General features: G+C 43.0%; 1 protein-coding gene across 1 annotated transcript in view; it reads left to right on the top strand.

The window, feature by feature from the left end:
* Nucleotides 1-3,242: 3,242 nt before the first annotated feature.
* The window catches only part of EFCAB8 (EF-hand calcium binding domain 8), a 37,948-nt gene continuing 23,603 nt past the window's right edge, over nucleotides 3,243-17,587 (top strand). Inside the window, exons 1-10 of the mRNA XM_073308876.2 lie at nucleotides 3,243-3,322; nucleotides 6,142-6,199; nucleotides 7,326-7,500; nucleotides 9,042-9,160; nucleotides 9,384-9,487; nucleotides 10,824-11,004; nucleotides 11,950-12,055; nucleotides 12,361-12,445; nucleotides 13,939-14,060; nucleotides 17,273-17,346. Coding sequence (XP_073164977.1) covers nucleotides 3,243-3,322; nucleotides 6,142-6,199; nucleotides 7,326-7,500; nucleotides 9,042-9,160; nucleotides 9,384-9,487; nucleotides 10,824-11,004; nucleotides 11,950-12,055; nucleotides 12,361-12,445; nucleotides 13,939-14,060; nucleotides 17,273-17,346 — 1,104 coding nt within the window. The remainder of the gene's footprint in view (nucleotides 3,323-6,141; nucleotides 6,200-7,325; nucleotides 7,501-9,041; nucleotides 9,161-9,383; nucleotides 9,488-10,823; nucleotides 11,005-11,949; nucleotides 12,056-12,360; nucleotides 12,446-13,938; nucleotides 14,061-17,272; nucleotides 17,347-17,587) is intronic.

The raw sequence follows: 17,587 nt of genomic DNA, 5'->3' as shown, positions 1-17,587 counted from the left end.
ATCATCTTTGGGTTTTGATGTATGAAGATTCGAAAACTTAAAAAAAAAAATTAAAATAAAAACCTGAGCTCTTATCCAGATAATTTATGTGTTGGTGGAGGATCCCTAACGGCCTGTGTGCATTCTTCTGCTTTTCTCCCTTCCCTGGTGATAGGACTCTTCTCAGGATTAGTGCAGTGTCTGTGTCTTGTTCTCCCTGTGTTATGGTGGAAGAGCTTTATGAAAGAGGGTGATCTAGCAACACCTCTTGCTCATTAACAATTCCTGTAAAGTTGGGATGGGAGTTAGGATTGGTGCTTGCGGGCCCACGATTGGAATCTGCAGCCACTTGTTTTATTAGGTGGGGGTAGTTTCTGCCAGCTATAATGATCGAATAGAAGGTTTTCTGCTTCCTTTACTATGGTGGCGTATTCCTATGAAAAGCATTTGTGCTGTTATTAGATGGGTTCAGAGCACACTTTGTCCCCCTGACATTCTAGCTTTCTTTTTATGGGCTTCATTGCCTGATTCTCAATGGTGAACTTTGGTGATTTTCCTGCCCTGAGAGGGGGAAGCTTGATGTTAGTGGTCATCTGGTAATCCTACTGTTCTACTAGCCCCTTGGTCTCACAACTGGGCAGTTTTCCTTCCTAGTGTGTCTTGAAATCTTAGGATAAAACATTTTCACAGACCAGTCTGCTTTAGTGGTTCATTCATAGGATAAAACATTTTCACAGACCACTCTTAAGTTTTCAAGACACACAAGGAAGGAAGTTTTCAAGACACACAGTATGGCCAATGTTCCATGTTGCCTAGTATCCTGTCTTCTGACAGTGGCTGGTGCCAGATGCTTCACGGGTTAATGAACAGAACATGGACATTCAATCAAGTGATCCATCCCCTGTCACCCAGTCCCAGCTTCTGGCAAACAGAGGCTAAGGACACCATCCCTGCCCAGCCCGGCTAATAGCCATTGATGGACCTATCCTCCTTGAATTTCAGTTCTTTTTTGAACCCTGTTATAGTCTTGGCCTTCACAGTATCTTCTGGCAAAGCGTTCCACAGGTTGACTGTGTGGTATGTGAAGAAATACTTCCTTTTGTTTGTTTTAAACATGCTGCCTATTAATTTCACTTGGTGACCCCTAGTTCTTGTGTTATGAGAGTGAGTAAGTAACACTTATTTACTTTCTACACACCAGTCATGATTTTATTAGACCTCAGTCATATCCCCCCCTTAGTCATTTCTTTTCCAAGCTGAAAAGTCCCAGTCTTATTAATCTCCCCTCATACGGAAGCTGTTCCATACCCCTAATAATTTTTGTTGCCCTTTACTGAACCTTTTCCAATTCCAATACATCTGCACGCAGTATTCAAGAGGTGGGCATACCATGGATTTATATAGAGGTAATATGAGCTTTTCTGTCTTATTATCTATTCCTTTCTTAACGATGCCCAACTTTCCGTTTGATTTTTTGACTGCCGCTCCACACTGAGTGGATGTTTTTAGAGAACGATCCACAATGACTTCAAGATCTTTCTTGAGCGGTAACAGCTAATTTAGATCCCATCATTTTATATGTATAGTTGAGATTGTTTTCCAACGTATGTTCTCTGCACATATCAACATTGAATTTCATCTGCCGTTTTGTTGCCAAGTCACCCAGTTTTGTGAGATCCCTTTGTAACTCTTGGCAGTCAGCAACTACTCAAGATAGTAGTTTTGTATCCTCTGTAAACTTTGCCGCCTTACTCTTTACCTCCATTCCCGTATCATTTATGAATGTTGAACAGTATATTCTCCGGATGGGATGGGTGAAGACCTTGGTATTTGGTGGTTGGAGCTGGAGAGTGGGATATGTGTGATATCCTAAATAGCAATACATACCAAAAATTGGAGACAGCATGGGTAAAACCTATAGCTTTTATATTAGACAAGGGAATGGGAGGTTTAAAACTCATTTTGGAAACCCCTACTTCACTCAACTAGCTGAATTAATAGTTGGAATTAAAAAATAATTTGTGAAAAGGATGTGGGTGTTGAATCTTTATCTAGAGGCCAAGAACTTCCAGTGCACAAGTCGGCATTGTCCGAGAGAGGCTTCAACCCAAACAGGTACAAAGCTAAATTTGACCTTCCTGATATTACGAAAGTGAAGGGAAAAAACCCTTTGTTTAAGGTTGAAGCAGCCACCTTATTTCTACATCGTATAGAAGTAAAATATTGGCACAAACCCATTCTTTGCCTGCCGGCCATAGAGACGTGATCTGGAAGACAGTGGTGTTTGTCAGAAGATGTGCTTCTCTCTTTAAAGCAAATTTTTCTTAGTAAGCTTGGCTAGCTTTCAAACAGCAGCCTTTTAAAAATCTGTGGCTGACCTGTCAGGAAATGTAGAAAACAGGAACTGAGGGTGCTTTTTCTGAGGTCTGCAAGAAATTTCAGCAAGGCCCCGGAAGAGTGATGTCCTTTTGCAAAGTAGCTTCATAAACTGGTTGCCTCTTAATCTTCCAGGATCTCTCTGAATCTACTGCTGTTCCAATGTGAGCTACAAGAACTGTAAAGCTTCCTGGATAAAATAATGTGGGATAACATTAACATAAGTCTCAACATAACCTCAACTTCATGATTCAATATTTTATATCAAATAAACAAGCAGCACGTTTGCCTAAAATGGAGGGACAATTGAGGTGAGATCAGCTCAAAAAAATCTAAATACAAACTTCATTTCTGCTTGGCTTTCTCTCAATCATCCTGTCACTGGAAGGTGAGGGGCTGGTTTAATGACCAAGACCAATGGGAGTCCTGACTATGGATCCATTGCAGAGACTGCTCTCCTAGCAGTCCTTGAAAAGGGCAGGAAAAGGAAAGGATCTCTAGCCATAAATCCCTGGAAATGGCCTCTGCTATGTTCCTCTCTTGTGTTCTATGGATCCTTTGTAGAGCTCCTGCCTCAAGTCATCTCTGGTGCATACATGTGCATGTGTTGCTCCTGATGGCGCAATTGAAGAGGAATTCCCTCTCCTCATCCAGCTACTTTGACGGAGAGGGATAGTAATGGGCTGCTCCGTGGCTTCTTGGCATGGAGACCTCCACCCAGCCCTTCTAAGGAAGAGAACCCCTTCCAACAGAGGCTGGGGAAAGAAGTCTGCCTGATGTTCTGCGGGTGATGTCACAAATCCAGAGGTGACATCATAGTTGAGTTTGCTGAGGGCCTTGGGCTGGAAGTCCCCAGTGGATACACAGCAGGAGCAGGAACAGGGAGAATGTCTACTTCTGAGAAGTTGAGCAGCTTTTTGGTGGGCTCAGAGACTCATAGGATCAGTATTCATCCCTCTGTGGCATGGTGAGTGATGAAAGACAGAACACCCAAGGAACCTTTTGCTTCTCACAATACCTAGTTAATTTATTGCTTCTTCTCTGAGCCACCCTCCAGTATAGTAAACCCTTCTCTTAATCCATCCTGCTTCCTTGCTAGGATGATGTAGTAAATTAATGTGTAAGTGCACTGAAATTCTCCCCTAATTTCCCCGTCTGTAAAATGGGAATAAAAATGTCTCTACCTTCTTGGGGCATTGTAAGGGTTAATTCAAACTTGTGAAACACCGAAGGGCCTGCACATGCAGTTCCCATTGACTTTAGCTGGACTTTCTGCATATGCCTGAAAATCAGGCCTTAAATGACTTCAATTCAAGGTCAAGGTCAGGGATCTCAAACTCAAATCACTACAAGGGCCACTACATTGGAATTAATTGATAAACTTAACAGTAACAAGTCACCGGGACCAGATGGCATTCACTTCAAGAGTTCTGAAAGAACTCAAATGTGAAATCGCGGAGCTATTAACTGTGGTTTGTAACCTGTCCTTTAAATCAGCTTCTGTACCCAATGACTGGAAGATAGCTAATGTAATGCCAATATTTATTAAGGGCTCTAGAGGTGATCCCGGCAATTACAGACAGGTAAGTCTAACATCCGTACCGGGCAAATTAGTTGAAACAATAGGAAAGACACATAGAACATAAATTGTTGGGCAAAAGTCAATATGGGTTCTGTAAAGGGAGATTGTGTCTTACTAATCGATTAGAGTTCTTTGAAGGGGTCAACAAACGAGGACAAGGGGGATCCAGTGGACATAGTGTACTTAGATTTCCAGAAAGCCTTTGAGAAGGTCATTCACCAAAGGCTCTTAAGTAAATTAAGTAGTCATGGGATAAGTAGGAAGATCCTTTCATGGATTGAGAACTGGTTAAAAGACAGGGAACAAAGGGTAGGAATAAATGGTAAATTTTCAGAATGGAGAGGGGTAACTAGTGTTGTTCCCCAAGGGTCAGTCCTAGGACCAATCCTATTCAGCCTATTCATAAATGATCTGGAGAAAGGGGTAAACAGGGAGGTGGCAGTTTGCAGATGATACTAAACTGCTCAAGATAGTTAAGACCAAAGCAGGCTGTGAAGAACTTCAAAAAGATCTCACAAAACTAAGTGATTGGGCAACAAAATAGCAAATGAAATTTAATGCGGATAAATGTAAAGTAATGCACATTGGAAAAAATAACCCCAACTATATATACAATATGATGGGGGCTAGTTTAGCTACAATTAATCAGGAAAGAGATCTTGGAGTCATTGTGGTTAGTTCTCTGAAGATGTCCACACAGTGTGCAGCGGCAGTCAAAAAAGCAAACAGGATGTTACGAATCATTGAAAAAGAGATGGAGAATAAGACTGAGAATATCTTATTGCCCTTATATAAAGCCATGGTACGCCCACATCTTGAATACTGCATACAGATGTGGTCCCGTCATCTCAAAAAAAATATACTGGCATTAGAAAAGGTTCAGAAAAGGGCAACCAAAATGATTAGGGGTTTGGAATGGTCTCATATGAGGAGAGATTAAAGAGGCTAGGACTTTTCAGCTTGGAAAAGAGGAGACTAAGGGGGGATATGATCGAGGTCTATAAAATCATGAGTGGTGTGGAGAAAGTGAATAAGGAAAAGTTATTTACTTGTTCCCATAATATAAGAACTAGGGGCCACCAAATGAAATTAATGGCAGCAGGTTTAAAACAAACAAAAGGAAGTTCTGCACACAGTCAACTTGTAGAACTCCTTGCCTGAGGAGGTGGTGAAGGCTAGGACTATAACAGGGTTTAAAGGAGAACTGGATAAATTCATGGAGGTTAAGTCCATTAATGGCTATTAGCCAGCATGGGTAAGGAATGGTGTCCCCAGCCTTTGTTTGTCAGAGGGTGGAGATGGATGGCAGGAGAAAGATCACTCGATCATTACCTGTTAGGTTCACTCCCTCTGGGGCACCTGGCATTGGCCACTGTTGGCAGACAGGATACTGGGCTGGATGGACCTGTGGTCTGACCCAGTTTGGCCGTTCTTATCTACATTGGCCTGAGGGCCACATCACTGACACTTTTTCATATAAAGATACAAAAGCCCCCTCCTCTGCCTCCAGCCCTGCCCCCACTCCATCCCTTTCATGAGGCCCTGCCCCTTCCCTGCCCACATTCCAACCCCTTCCCTAAAATCCCCACCCCAACTCTGCCCCCTCCCTGCCCCTATTCCAGCCCCTTCCCCAAATCCCTGACCCTGTCCCGCCTCTTCTCCACCTCGTCCCCTGAGCATGTGGCTTCCCCCCTCCTCCTTCCTGGAAAGTGCTAAGCGCTGCCAAACAGCTGTTTGGTGGCGGGAAGTGCCTGGAGGTAGGCAGAGGAGCGGGGACGTGGCGTGCTGGTGTGGGGCGGGCGGGGGGAGAGCTGTAGGTGAGGGGAGCTTGGCAGCCGCAGGAAATAACTCCGGGGGACGGGGCGGGGAGCTTGGCGGGCTGCAGCAAATAACTCTGCAGGCTGCGTGTTTGAGACCCCAGTCAAGCTGCTTTAGCACCTCTCATGATCAAATTCTTCCATAGCTACCAGGATGTGAGTTCAGGATTACATAGCTCTACAGTAAAGTACTATGATGTCCATAGTTCTAAGGCAGTATAGAGAGGGCCATGTCCCACTTCAGGTTATGCTAATTTATACTGAAATTACTTTAATACAAATATTACCTGAATAGCCATTTTCAGGGTCGAAAGACTTGCAGTCTTATTAATGATTACAATCTCTTTCCCACCCCCAAAGCAAATACAGCTACATTTAACATTTCAGGGCAGGCAACGATTCTGAAGATGAAGGAAGCCTTAAACAGCATCAAATGGGGCAAAAGGTAAATGAGCAGAAATGGTATTGATGGACAGAGTGTTATGTGAAAAAGGGCTGTTGTCAAGTGTTCCTAAAATGCAAATGGAGCAGAATTGATGTGGTGGTCTTATTTTCTTAACTGTACACATCAATATTTTGGAAGGTTGAATGATATCCTTGCTTCTCTCAAGTGCCGTATTTCATGTCCCCTTTAATATCTGCATCCAGCTATATTTTTTTCCCTCAGATTTAAATGACTTTAAGAACTGCTGGTCATGTGTTTATTTTTTTAAAGCAAGCTTTAATGGTTATACCTTTACCTTAAGGTATCAGATGGGGAAGGGAAATATTTTGTTTTAAACTTGAAACTTACCACAGTGTTTCCTGTTTTGAAACCACAATGTGCCCAGTTCATCCTGGCTTTGGGGCTAAACTCTGTGCAGTCGCTGAGTAGGTGCAGGGAATGTTGGCTTTATGCTTATCTTGCTCCTTTCCTATCCTCGACCAGAGAAGGGCCAGTTCAGCTCACAGCACAGATTGAAACAGCCTGAGTGCTGTGCTGATTTGCACCCAGCTGCCTGGGACAAATGGGCCCGCATAGCAGCTGGGAATAGAGAGAGCTTAGCCATGCCTGCTTATTTCTGGTCTTGCCTTTGCCATGCCCCTTGTGCCAGGAGGATGGCAGAGAGCTAGCTATGCCGGCTGTACCCCAGCCAATGAAGCCCTCTATGTAAAGGTAATTGCTTGGTGGAAGCTATAAATTGGGTCCTGCATTTCTTAAGTGATTTAAAATTAATGATATTGTAGTAATGCAGTGGGGCTTAAGTGAGAGTTGTGGTGCACAAGACCTTGTGTGGGGTCTCTGCACTGTCATGGATTTACCCCTGTTGAAGTCCATGGGGCTACTATCAATAGTGAGGACTACTTCCATGAACAAGAGTTTAGAGAACTGGACCTTCAGTTTCTAAGGTCTTTGGCAGAGGGGCCATTTCTCTTGCTTATCTGTACATGCGCTCATAAGTATACTGCTTATAAGATGTTTCCTGGCCTCCTGCTCTTGCCCCATTTCTGTAAGACCTGAGTAAAGAGGGCTATCTTGGGTGGAATAAAAACTCTGCACATGCTGTTCTTGATCCCAACTGTTTTTTCAGCTCACTGGACTTCTGAGGAAATCTGTCTCGAGCTGCTCATCTCCCAAACAAATACGGAGGTTCCCAGAATCCACCGATACCTCCCGTGCCCAGCAAGTTGAGGACCAGATCAATTATGAGCATTTGCAAAAATTGGAGCAATCATTCCGGGAAGCGGATTTAGACAAGGGTGGAGGTGATGATGCAGCATTTCCCAAAGCATTTCAGTTTCTAAATAACTGCTCTTTTGGTCACTTTTCTAGTTTCATAGCTATCTCTGTTGCTGTTAAGAAGCATGCAGTCTACACAACAGCATCCACCAGATTAGCCCCTTCAAGCTTCATTCGTTACTTTGGACCTGATTTTTCCACTAGAGAGGTTTCCAGCTTACCTCTCTCAGTGAGTCTATATCACCCATTCTTTGTGATAGCGTTGGGTTTCTATATGGTGAAGCAGACTCTGATTTCCTCTTCCTCAGTTGCTAGATGTCAGGAAGCCAAGAGAACAAATTTACCACTCTCTCTAATTAGGTTTGGTTTAAATAGGGTAAAATCACACATTGTAATAATGACACGAATACTTCCATAGCATCTTCCAGCTGAAAATCTTGACTTGCTTTAAGAGCATAAGTTAAGCCTCACATGCTCCCAGTGTGGCAGCAGGGTAGTTTACAGATGGAAAAATATGGCACAGAGTATGTAACTAATCCAAGGTGTCGCAACAGGTCAGAACCAAGGCTAAACCCCAACTCTCGGGTTCCCAGTTCTGTACTTACCTAGACATGTGGCTAGATATTAACCTTCCTCTATGCTTAGGCTTTTTTTCCTATGGCTGAGTTTTTTGTTGGTCTTTGAGGAGGGATGATCTGTAGCCTGACTTTGAGAGATGCTGATTTGGACATCCCTGCATGATCCTGGGTGTAGTTCTCTAGTATTGTCAAAGAGCAGCCTAAGTTTAAATACTGGCTGACAGAGACATTGTGCGTAGCGTGTCTGAGAGCCATGTACTGTACCCAGTCACCCCCAGCAGGATGATTTTTCTGCAATGGTAAAGTTTAGGTTTCAGAGGGATTATTTTAACAGCAGACACAATAGGGTACAAGTGAAAATAGAGCAGTCTGGAAAATTTCAATTGAAATGAAAACTAGATGAAAACAGAAAAGCATTTTCTCTTATTTTTCTCCTATTTTATAACCTGCTCGCCATGAAAATCTGTAAGCTGCCTCACTCCTTTCTTTAGGCACTGGACCAAGGTTTGTAGGCAATAAAACTTGGGCTAACGCTTTCTAGGGGCAAGAGCATTGCTCCACGTTGTGAGTCAGGTTTAGACACTCTAGGAAAATCTTAGTTAGGGGCCCCTGTTCAAAAATCTGTTTGCCCACGATCAGACTTTCAAAGAAGTTCTGCACATATTTGGTGCTTACCAGTGTGCACAACTACTGCAGATGTGCATGCAGATTTGGAAATTGCATATGTAAACAGGTAATTTATAAGCATTTGCACCCATCGATATGTTACTTACACAGTTGCAATAGATTGTATGAGCAAATTAGATATCCAACTGCATATGTTTTTTGTATGCACAAATTATCGAGAAATCTGCCCACATTGTTTTTTGGGGGGAATTGCTTTTGATACTTAATTGCCATTTTGATGTGCTCTGTTCAGTCTATTTTTTTCAATAGATACAATTGTCTGGAAAAGTTTAGGGCTGAATATACTGTGCTTATTCTCCCAGGGCTGGATATTAAGGAGTTCCGCAAGGCAATGAAGAAGATAATGGAGAATATTACTGAAGAAGATATTGATATCATATTTATGAAAATTGACACTGATTGTGATGGCTCCGTGGGCTGGGTAATACTGTACTCTAATCAAAGAGAATGGTGGCTATGTAGCAGTTGCAAAAATTTCCTGATTTTTATTTACCTTGGTTTAATGATGGGGGAAGGCAGAGTTTCCTGCTATTCCTATTATCTTTGCTATAGTTCTTGCTGCATCTGTCAGCACCATAGGACTTGAGATAATTAATTCTGCTCTCCTTTTTATACTATACTGATGAAATTGTTCTCTCTCACAGGAAGAATATCTGAACTATATATTACGAGAGTACAGAGGAAAGGATGACATGCTGAAAAGCCAATCTCCTCTGCATTTTCAGACCCCCATGAAAATCATTCCAGTGTAAGCTCTTAGCCATTACTGTCTGAGGAGGAGTGAGCCACATTAAAGCCGCTTGTATTTGTCTTCCAGTTTAGTGTGTTCTTGTGACATCCTAGCTGCGAAAAATGTCTTTTTAAAAATCATTTAACAGCAAATGACAAACATGTGCATCTTCCCATATGAAATTGGCTTAATAAACTAGCCTCTAATCATTTAAGGAACAACCTCTATGAAAGATAATAGCCTAGGTGAAACGGCTGCTTGAGATGAATTCCCGTCAGGATTTATTCAGTCTCAGTAGCATATTGTGAGTATAACTAGGGACACAGTAGATTATTGCTGTTATAGCAACAAATCAGAGCATGAGAAACGACAACACTCCCTTCTCTGGGGGTCACTTGAAAGTGAGGTGTTGCCTCTTTCTCAGACCTGCCAGTGTGATACCACTTGGGGTTGGTGCTATGATGAAGAACAAAGAGCGAGTGTGGTGAAATATGGCTAACTTCTCTTGCACACTTGCTTCTGACTCTGTTTTGTTTAAACTCAGATCCTCTCCAACCCAGCCAAAACTCTCCCCCCAGTCATGCATCCCTTTTCCTTCCTACCTGGATAGAGCCTGGCAATAGATGAGCTTTGCAGCATGAACTGGAGGTTAGCGACTAGAGAAGCATGCTCCAGAACCATGGAGACTCTGGCTGGCTTCAGTTTCTAGGGTATTAAATAAAGGGACAGGTGGGTCTTTTGTTGTCCAGGCCTCACAAAAAAGGGTACGCTGTAAATACTTCAGTCCTAGTGTCTCTTTTGATCTTAAACTTACGATCATCTAGTTTATCCTGTGTATACAGGGTTTTTTAAGCTGCACCCAAAGGCTCAGCCCATCTTCACGAACAATTTGTTTCCAGCTTGAAAAAAAAACATCCCACGTGATGTGTCCAGGTTTCAATTTATTTCCACACGTGACAGTCCCTCCAACAGGTATTTTCTTCTCTATATGCTGTAATGTATCTTTGTGCTAAGGGGTTGGAGACATTGCAGTGTGAACACCAGTAACCTTATAACCTGATAGTGTGACAATCTCCTTCTCACTCCCACCACTTTGCCTTGTGTCTCTGTCTCTCTCTCTCTCTCTGTGAGGCTGAGACTGACTTAACTTGCATCAAAAGCTCCTCAGCTCAGGGGCCGGAGTTTCAAATTTCTGCTAAGTGCTGAGTGCCCCATCAGACTGTATAAGGTCATCACCTTTCAGTTCTTGTGTTCCCACCTGCTCCATTCCTGCCCTCTTACAGGCCTACGTTACCCTTCTGCTTCCTGACCATTCTGCTCCATTTCTCCTATCTCACTCCTTTCCCTTGCTCAGGATCCAAGGCCAGGAAATCATCAAGGTGCAGTTTTTCCTAAACCAGGGCCAGGCAATGGACAGGAATGAAAAGGCCAAGAAAAGTAGTGTTTGGAATCTCTCAGGGCGATTCCTGACGGTCAGCCGGGATGGAATCCTACTCTACTGGAGTGACACGTTCAAACTACTCCGCACTGTCCAGGTACGTGGCTCATGAACTTGATCGAAGTGAAGGGCTAGATTCTCTCTAATCCACATAATGCAGGGCTCTCAACCTTTCCCAGACCATGACACCCTCCCATTTAGCCCTCTAGAAATGAGGTGGATGTGGCCTCCCTGGGGGGTCTCAACCCATGCCCTCATGGAGCTTGAACACACGGTGCAGGTGTCTCCTTGGCATATGTAGTGCTCGTTCTGCATGTGCGACATCCCATTGCCATGAGTGGCGATTCCACAAGTGTGGATGCACCACAGAGCCCCCCACTGCAGATGAGAGACCCACAGCATGGATCGGAGGGGAGAGTTTTGCCCATTGTATGAAGTATTTCTAAATCACCAAATCACTTTAGTAAGTGGCAAGGCAGTGCTCTGCTACACTGGATGCAGAGGGTGGGGTCAAAGCCTTCTCTTCTGGATTCCAGCACTCACAAAAACCCTAATATTGAGGGAGTATAAGGGGAAAATGAACCATTTCTCATGGAAGGAATATTGTGCATTAATTTCCCTGGAGAATCTCTTTAAACAGAAGCACCTGGTCTCAGCTCAAGTTTTGATCTATCTGCTAAGTTTTCTCCTCTTATAAACTAAACATAAGATAATGAATGAGAGATGAGCACTATAGGACAAGATCAATTAGACCCTTGAATCACTGCATCTTTCTACCATTTCAGCAGTAAAACTCTTCCTATTTAAAAATAAGTGCTGGTCTGGGGCTCTCATTCAGGGTGGAAAATACCAGAGCTGCTGCTAACTTAGGGGGAAATTCTCCTCAGGTCAGACAGCGAGCCCAATGCCTATGCATTGCTTACACCCTGCTTAAGCCCATAGACTGATGCATGGTAGTGCTTGATTACGTGAGCTTTGAGTGGGATTTGCAACTACTTTGGGGTTACTTGAGTTTTCAATGTATGTTTCCATTTCTATGTAGCTTGACCAGTCTGGACGACGGCCCAGTCAGCAGATGTGGGTCACTGACATGGTGTGTCTGTCTAATATCAACCTGTTGGCGATAGCGTCTACTGATCAGATTATTGGTAAATAGAGACAAATCATTCCCTCCTGTGACGATCTGGACCCTATCCCGCACCACTGACTGACGTTAACGGAAGCCTTGCCATTGTCTGCAGCGAGCACGAGGTCCTGCTCTGTATGGCTGTAGTAGTGTCAGTCAGTTGCAGTACCTGTTCAGCAACCGGCATGTTTGCGTGGCAGAATGTCTAAATAAACACAGATGCATGTGATAGGTTCAAAAGGTCTGTCTTTGCATGAACACCAAACGTCAAGATGTTGATGCTAATTTTGAGATTCGTGGGATTTTCTCTTTTTTTCTGTTACACAGAATTCTTTGATATCAGTGGCAACAAATGTGACAGGCTCTTTTCCCTCATTGAGCTTGACAGCTGTGTTACGGCCTTGGATTACTGGTAGGTTACCTGCTTCTCCGAAAGGGCTGTTACCGGTTTTAAAATAGATACTTGCATCACAGTCCCATGGCTCCTCTGCTGTGCGGGGTGCAGGAGAAATGATTACCTGTCTATTGTAAGGTTTCAGAGTAGCAGCCATGTTAGTCTGTATCCGCAAAAAGAACAGGAGGACTTGTGGCACCTTAGAGACTAACCCATTTATTTGAGCATGAGCTTCTGTGAGCTACAGCTCGCTTCATCGGATGCATCTATTGTAATGAACTGGGGGATGTTCGTGAGCACAGATACCCTCTACTGGACAGAGAGAGAACTGCTCACTGAACCACAGCCCCTGTACTGGCTAACACTTAAAGGCTATGGATCTGTGCTTTTTGGAGTAGAAGAGACCTGAATTCTTTATCTACTGCTGCTGTGAAGCTCTGAGCGGCCACCGTATATATTGTAGAGACAATGGCAAGTTGTGAGATGCCGCAGATTTGTCACCTACATTCTCTTACTTTAAATAGTGAGACTCTCTCCTTTTCTGTTTTCTTACTAAATAGTGTAGTGACAGGAGTTTAGGGGAGGTTCAACCCTATTCTTTTGTTTTTTACACACCCCTTTTTCAACTGCTCATGAATCTTTTTAAAAACAAGAAAATGTGTTTTGCAAGGGCCATATGTTTTGTGTGGCTCCTCCAATAGGCCTGACACTTCTGTGTCGCTCAATGACTTCCCGAAGGACTCAGTGTCTTTTATCTCAATATCACTGTCTCTGGTATGCCGCTTGTGCGGTCACGTATGTTGAGGGGACAGTGACTATCATGGACAGAGAATTATTCTTGAATGTTTCTCTTTCAGTTGTTCATGAGACTTCAGTGAGCATTGGAGTGTACCAAAATCATAGTCAAGTGGAAAATGTATTGAATCCTCCCTCTTCACCATATTTAGGTTGCCTGGCAGTAGTGTTTTCACTGGATAATTGCTGGAGTCTGGTTTAGGATCCTTAAAACTTTGTCAAGGGGGCCGAGTGTGGGATGGTCACTTTTATTAATTCAAATTCATGCTTATAATAAATAAATACTATTGTATCTGAATTGCAGCTGTGTATAATGGAGCAACATTTCAGCTTTCAGATACTACCTGGAAAAAAAATTTCAGACAATCTGAAAAAAGCTGCTTCCAGAGAGACGACGGCCTTGCTTCCTACATCTGTCTTGTGCCCAGTGCACAGCTATGGTACTAGGTGTTCACTTTCCAAAGATGAGTTCTCAAATAGGCTCTCCAGGTCCTGCCTATGCATGCTTAGATTGGCACTTAGGTGCATAAGATGGGTGTTTACTACATGTGCCTGTGAGCCAATTGAAGCACAAATGTTCAGTTAAGCTGGCCCTGTTTGAAAACTGGGTTTTCTATTTGTGATCCCCACTAGTGCTCTAGTTTAATACTTGCCTGAAGTGGCAATGTACATGGGGGGGGGTCTGATCTGTTTTCTTTCCTTTCTCCCTGAGTCAGGACAGATGGGCACAAAGGAGTGTTTTGTATTGGCGATGTGAAAGGAAACATTCTGATCTTCTCCTCGCTGGACGTTCTGGCAAATGGGATCTTCAATGTCCGTCACTATATAACTACACCAGGTACAGATACTTTATAGCTATGCTTGGACCATCACATGTTCTCCTGTCTGATATACTAGAGAGATGAGCCAGGACTGAGGATTTATCTGAATTGCCCTTCCTGGAGGAAGAGCAAGTGTTACCCATTTTACAAACACAGAGGTGTTATGAGACTGACTTTGAGATTTTATTGACTTCAGAGAGCTGACAGGTGCTTCGCCCCTCTGAAAATGACACCTTCCATGACTTGTCCAAAGTCACACAGGGTCGGGGTAGTATCCAGGAATCCTGGCCCTCAGGTCTCTGCTTGCTCCTTAACCATCCTGATTCCCTAAGCAGGGCTAGATCCAAAGTACTTGGTTTTGGTTTTGAAAAAACAAACTCTGTTGCAGGTTTTGCAAAACCAGAATCATCCCTGTTCCTCAGTGTCTCTGTCCTGATGCACCACTTTTTCGAATCTCTAGGTAATTGTATATGATTACTGTTAAGATAATAGAACTGGAGGGGACCTCGACAAGTCATCTAGTCCAGTCCTCTGCACTCATGGCAGGACTAAGTATTATCTAGACCAACCTTAACAGGTCTTTGTCTACCTGCTCTTAAAAATCCCCAATGATGGAGATTCCACAACCTCCCTAGGCAATTTATTCCAGTGCTTAACCACCCTGACAGTTGGGAAGTTTTTCCTAATGTTAAGAAAAATAATTTTTCTCCCTCTTCCTTGTAACAACATTTTATGTACTTGAGAACTGTTATCATGTCCCCTTTCAGTCTTCTCTTTTCCAGACTAAACAAACCCAATGTTTTCAATCTTCCCTTATAGGTCATGTTTTCTAGGCCTTGAATCGTTTTTGTCGCTCTTCTCTGGATTCTCTCCAATTTGTCCACATGCTTCCTGAAATGTGGCACCCAGAACTGGACACAATACTCCAGTTGAGGCCTAATCAGCGCGGAGTAGAGCAGAAGAATTACTTCTCGTGTCTTGCTTACAACACTCCTGCTAACACATCCCAGAATGATGTTCTCATTTTTTTGCAACAGCGTTACACTGTTGACTCATATTTAGCTTGTGGTCCACAATGACTCCCAGATCCCTTTCCGCAGTACTTATAGAATCATAGAATATCAGGGTTGGAAGGGACCTCAGGAGGTCATCTAGTCCAACCTCCTGCTTAAAGCAGGACCAATCCCCAACTAAATCATCCCAGCCAGGGCTTTGTCAAGCCTGACCTCCTTCCTAGGCAGTCATTTCCCATTTTGTATGTGTGCAACTGATTGTTCCTTCCAAAGTGGAGTACTTTGCATTTGTCCTTATTGAATTTCATCCTATTTACTTCGGACCATTTCTCCAGTTTGTCCAGATCATTTTGAACTTTAATTCTATCCTCCAAAGCACTTGCAATCCCTCCCAGCTTGGTATTGTCTGCAGACTTTATAAGTGTACTCTGTATGCCATTATCGAAATCATTGATGAAGATATAGAACAGAACCGGACCCAGAACTGATCCCTGTGGGATCCCACTGGTTATGCCCTTCCAGCATGACTGTGAACCACTGATAACGACTCTCTGGGAACGGTTTTCCAAACAGTTTTGCTCCCACCCTATAGTAGCTCCATCTAGGTTGTATTTCCCTAGTTTGTTTATGAGAAGGTCATGTGAGACAGTATCAAAAGCTTTACTAAAGTCAAGATATGCCACATCTACCCCTTCCCCCCATCCACAAGGCTTGTTACCCTGTCAAAGAAACCTATCAGGTTGGTTTGACACTATATTTGTTTTTGACAAATCCATGCTGTCACTTATCACCTTTTTCTCTTCTAGATATTTGCAAATTGATTACTTAATTATTTGCTCCATTATCTTTCCAGGTACAGAAGTTAAGCTGACTGGTCTGTAATTCCCCAGGTTGTACTTATTTCCCTTTTTATAGATGAGCACTATATTTGCCCTTTTCCAGTCTTCTGGAATGTCTCCCATCTTCCATGACTTTTCAAAGATAATTGCTAACGGCTCAGATATCTCATCAGTCAGCTCGTTGAGTATTCTAGAATGCATTTCATCAGGTCCTGGGGACTTGAAGATATCTAATTTGTCTAAGTAATTTTTAACTTATTCTTTCGCTATTTTAGCCTCTTCTGATCCTTCGTCATTTTCACTGGTATTCAGTATGTTAAGCGTCCAATCACTACCAACCTTCTTGGTGAAAGCCGAAACAAAGAAGTCATTAAGCACCTCTGCCATTTCCACATTTTCTGTTATTATTTCACCCCCCTCATTGAGTAACGGGCCTACCCTGTCCTTGGTCTTCCTCTTGCTTCTAATATATTTGTAGAATGTTTTCTTGTTACCCTTTATGTCTCTGGCTAGTTTGATCTCGTTTTGTGCCTTGGCCTTTCTAATTTTGTCCCTACATGCTTGTTTTATTTGTTTTTATTTATCCTTTGTAATTTGACCTTGTTTCCACTTTTTGTTGGACTCTCTTTTGATTTTTAGATCATTGAAGATCTCCTAGTTAAGCCAGGGTGGTCTCTTGCCATACTTCCATGACCCATCCTCCTTCCCCACTACCACGGAGGCCATTTACACCTGGATTCTGCAGTGGGGAAGGAACTGAGGGGCAGTTGGGCCTGCTCCACCCTTATGCCTTTGGTAAGGGAGCATGAGGACACTTAAGGCACATGTGGCCCCAGTGAATGCTGCTGGCCAAAAGACTGATCTCCAGCGCAAGGGCACATGCGCTCCAAGAGTGGAATGTACTAGACTACTCATCTCAGAGGGCCAGTAGCATAAGTAACTTTTCTTTTTTGTCCATCTTTGTTTGAAACACAAGTGGGGCCAAATTGGAACCATTTCTCTGAACATCTGTGAACTTTGAGGGGTTGGATAAAATGTGACCTGGATCCAAATCCTCATCTTTTAGCCCATATCCTGTTTGAATGCATTTGCTAATACTTCTTCTAAGCATGGATTGTAGCTAACACTTTAAACCTTTTAGTGCCATGCTTGTGTCTTGACATTTAAGGTGGATCTATGAAAATACCATGTAATCCTTCCAGGCATTAATGAATGTTCCTTGTGACTAGCTATCCTGTACACCATATATCCTAGGTCACACATGGGGTTTAGGTTACTATTATTGCCTTCAGTGCACTTCAGCACAATTAAAATAACTTCTGTTGAGAAATGGGGCAGGTGTTGGGTCAGGATTAATATATGGCTTTTCTCCATCAGGCGTCTTAGCCAGAATTCCAGTGCATCTTCTCCTGAAAGGAAAGGCCAGCCTGTACAGAAATTTCCGAGTGCCAGTGAGTTTCTCTGTCTAAAGTTACATTTTGGGACAAACCCCATTCCTGCATAGATTCCTGTTGCTCCCCTATCCTGAAGAAAGTTGAGGAAAGTTGATCTTTATTAAATTACAAACTAAAAAACTTAAAAGCCATTATGTACAATGTCTAGCAGAATTGTCTCTTTCCCACAGCCTCTGTATGTTGTTCGCCTTCTTAATCTGTAAATTCTTTGGGGCAGAGGCCTCATCTTCCTGTTTGT

This window comes from Lepidochelys kempii, chromosome 13 (assembly GCF_965140285.1).
Source record: "Lepidochelys kempii isolate rLepKem1 chromosome 13, rLepKem1.hap1, whole genome shotgun sequence".
Classification (NCBI taxonomy): Eukaryota; Metazoa; Chordata; order Testudines; family Cheloniidae; genus Lepidochelys; species Lepidochelys kempii.
The sequence above is the reverse complement of the archived record's forward strand: the minus strand, read 5'-3'. Positions and strand labels throughout refer to the sequence as shown.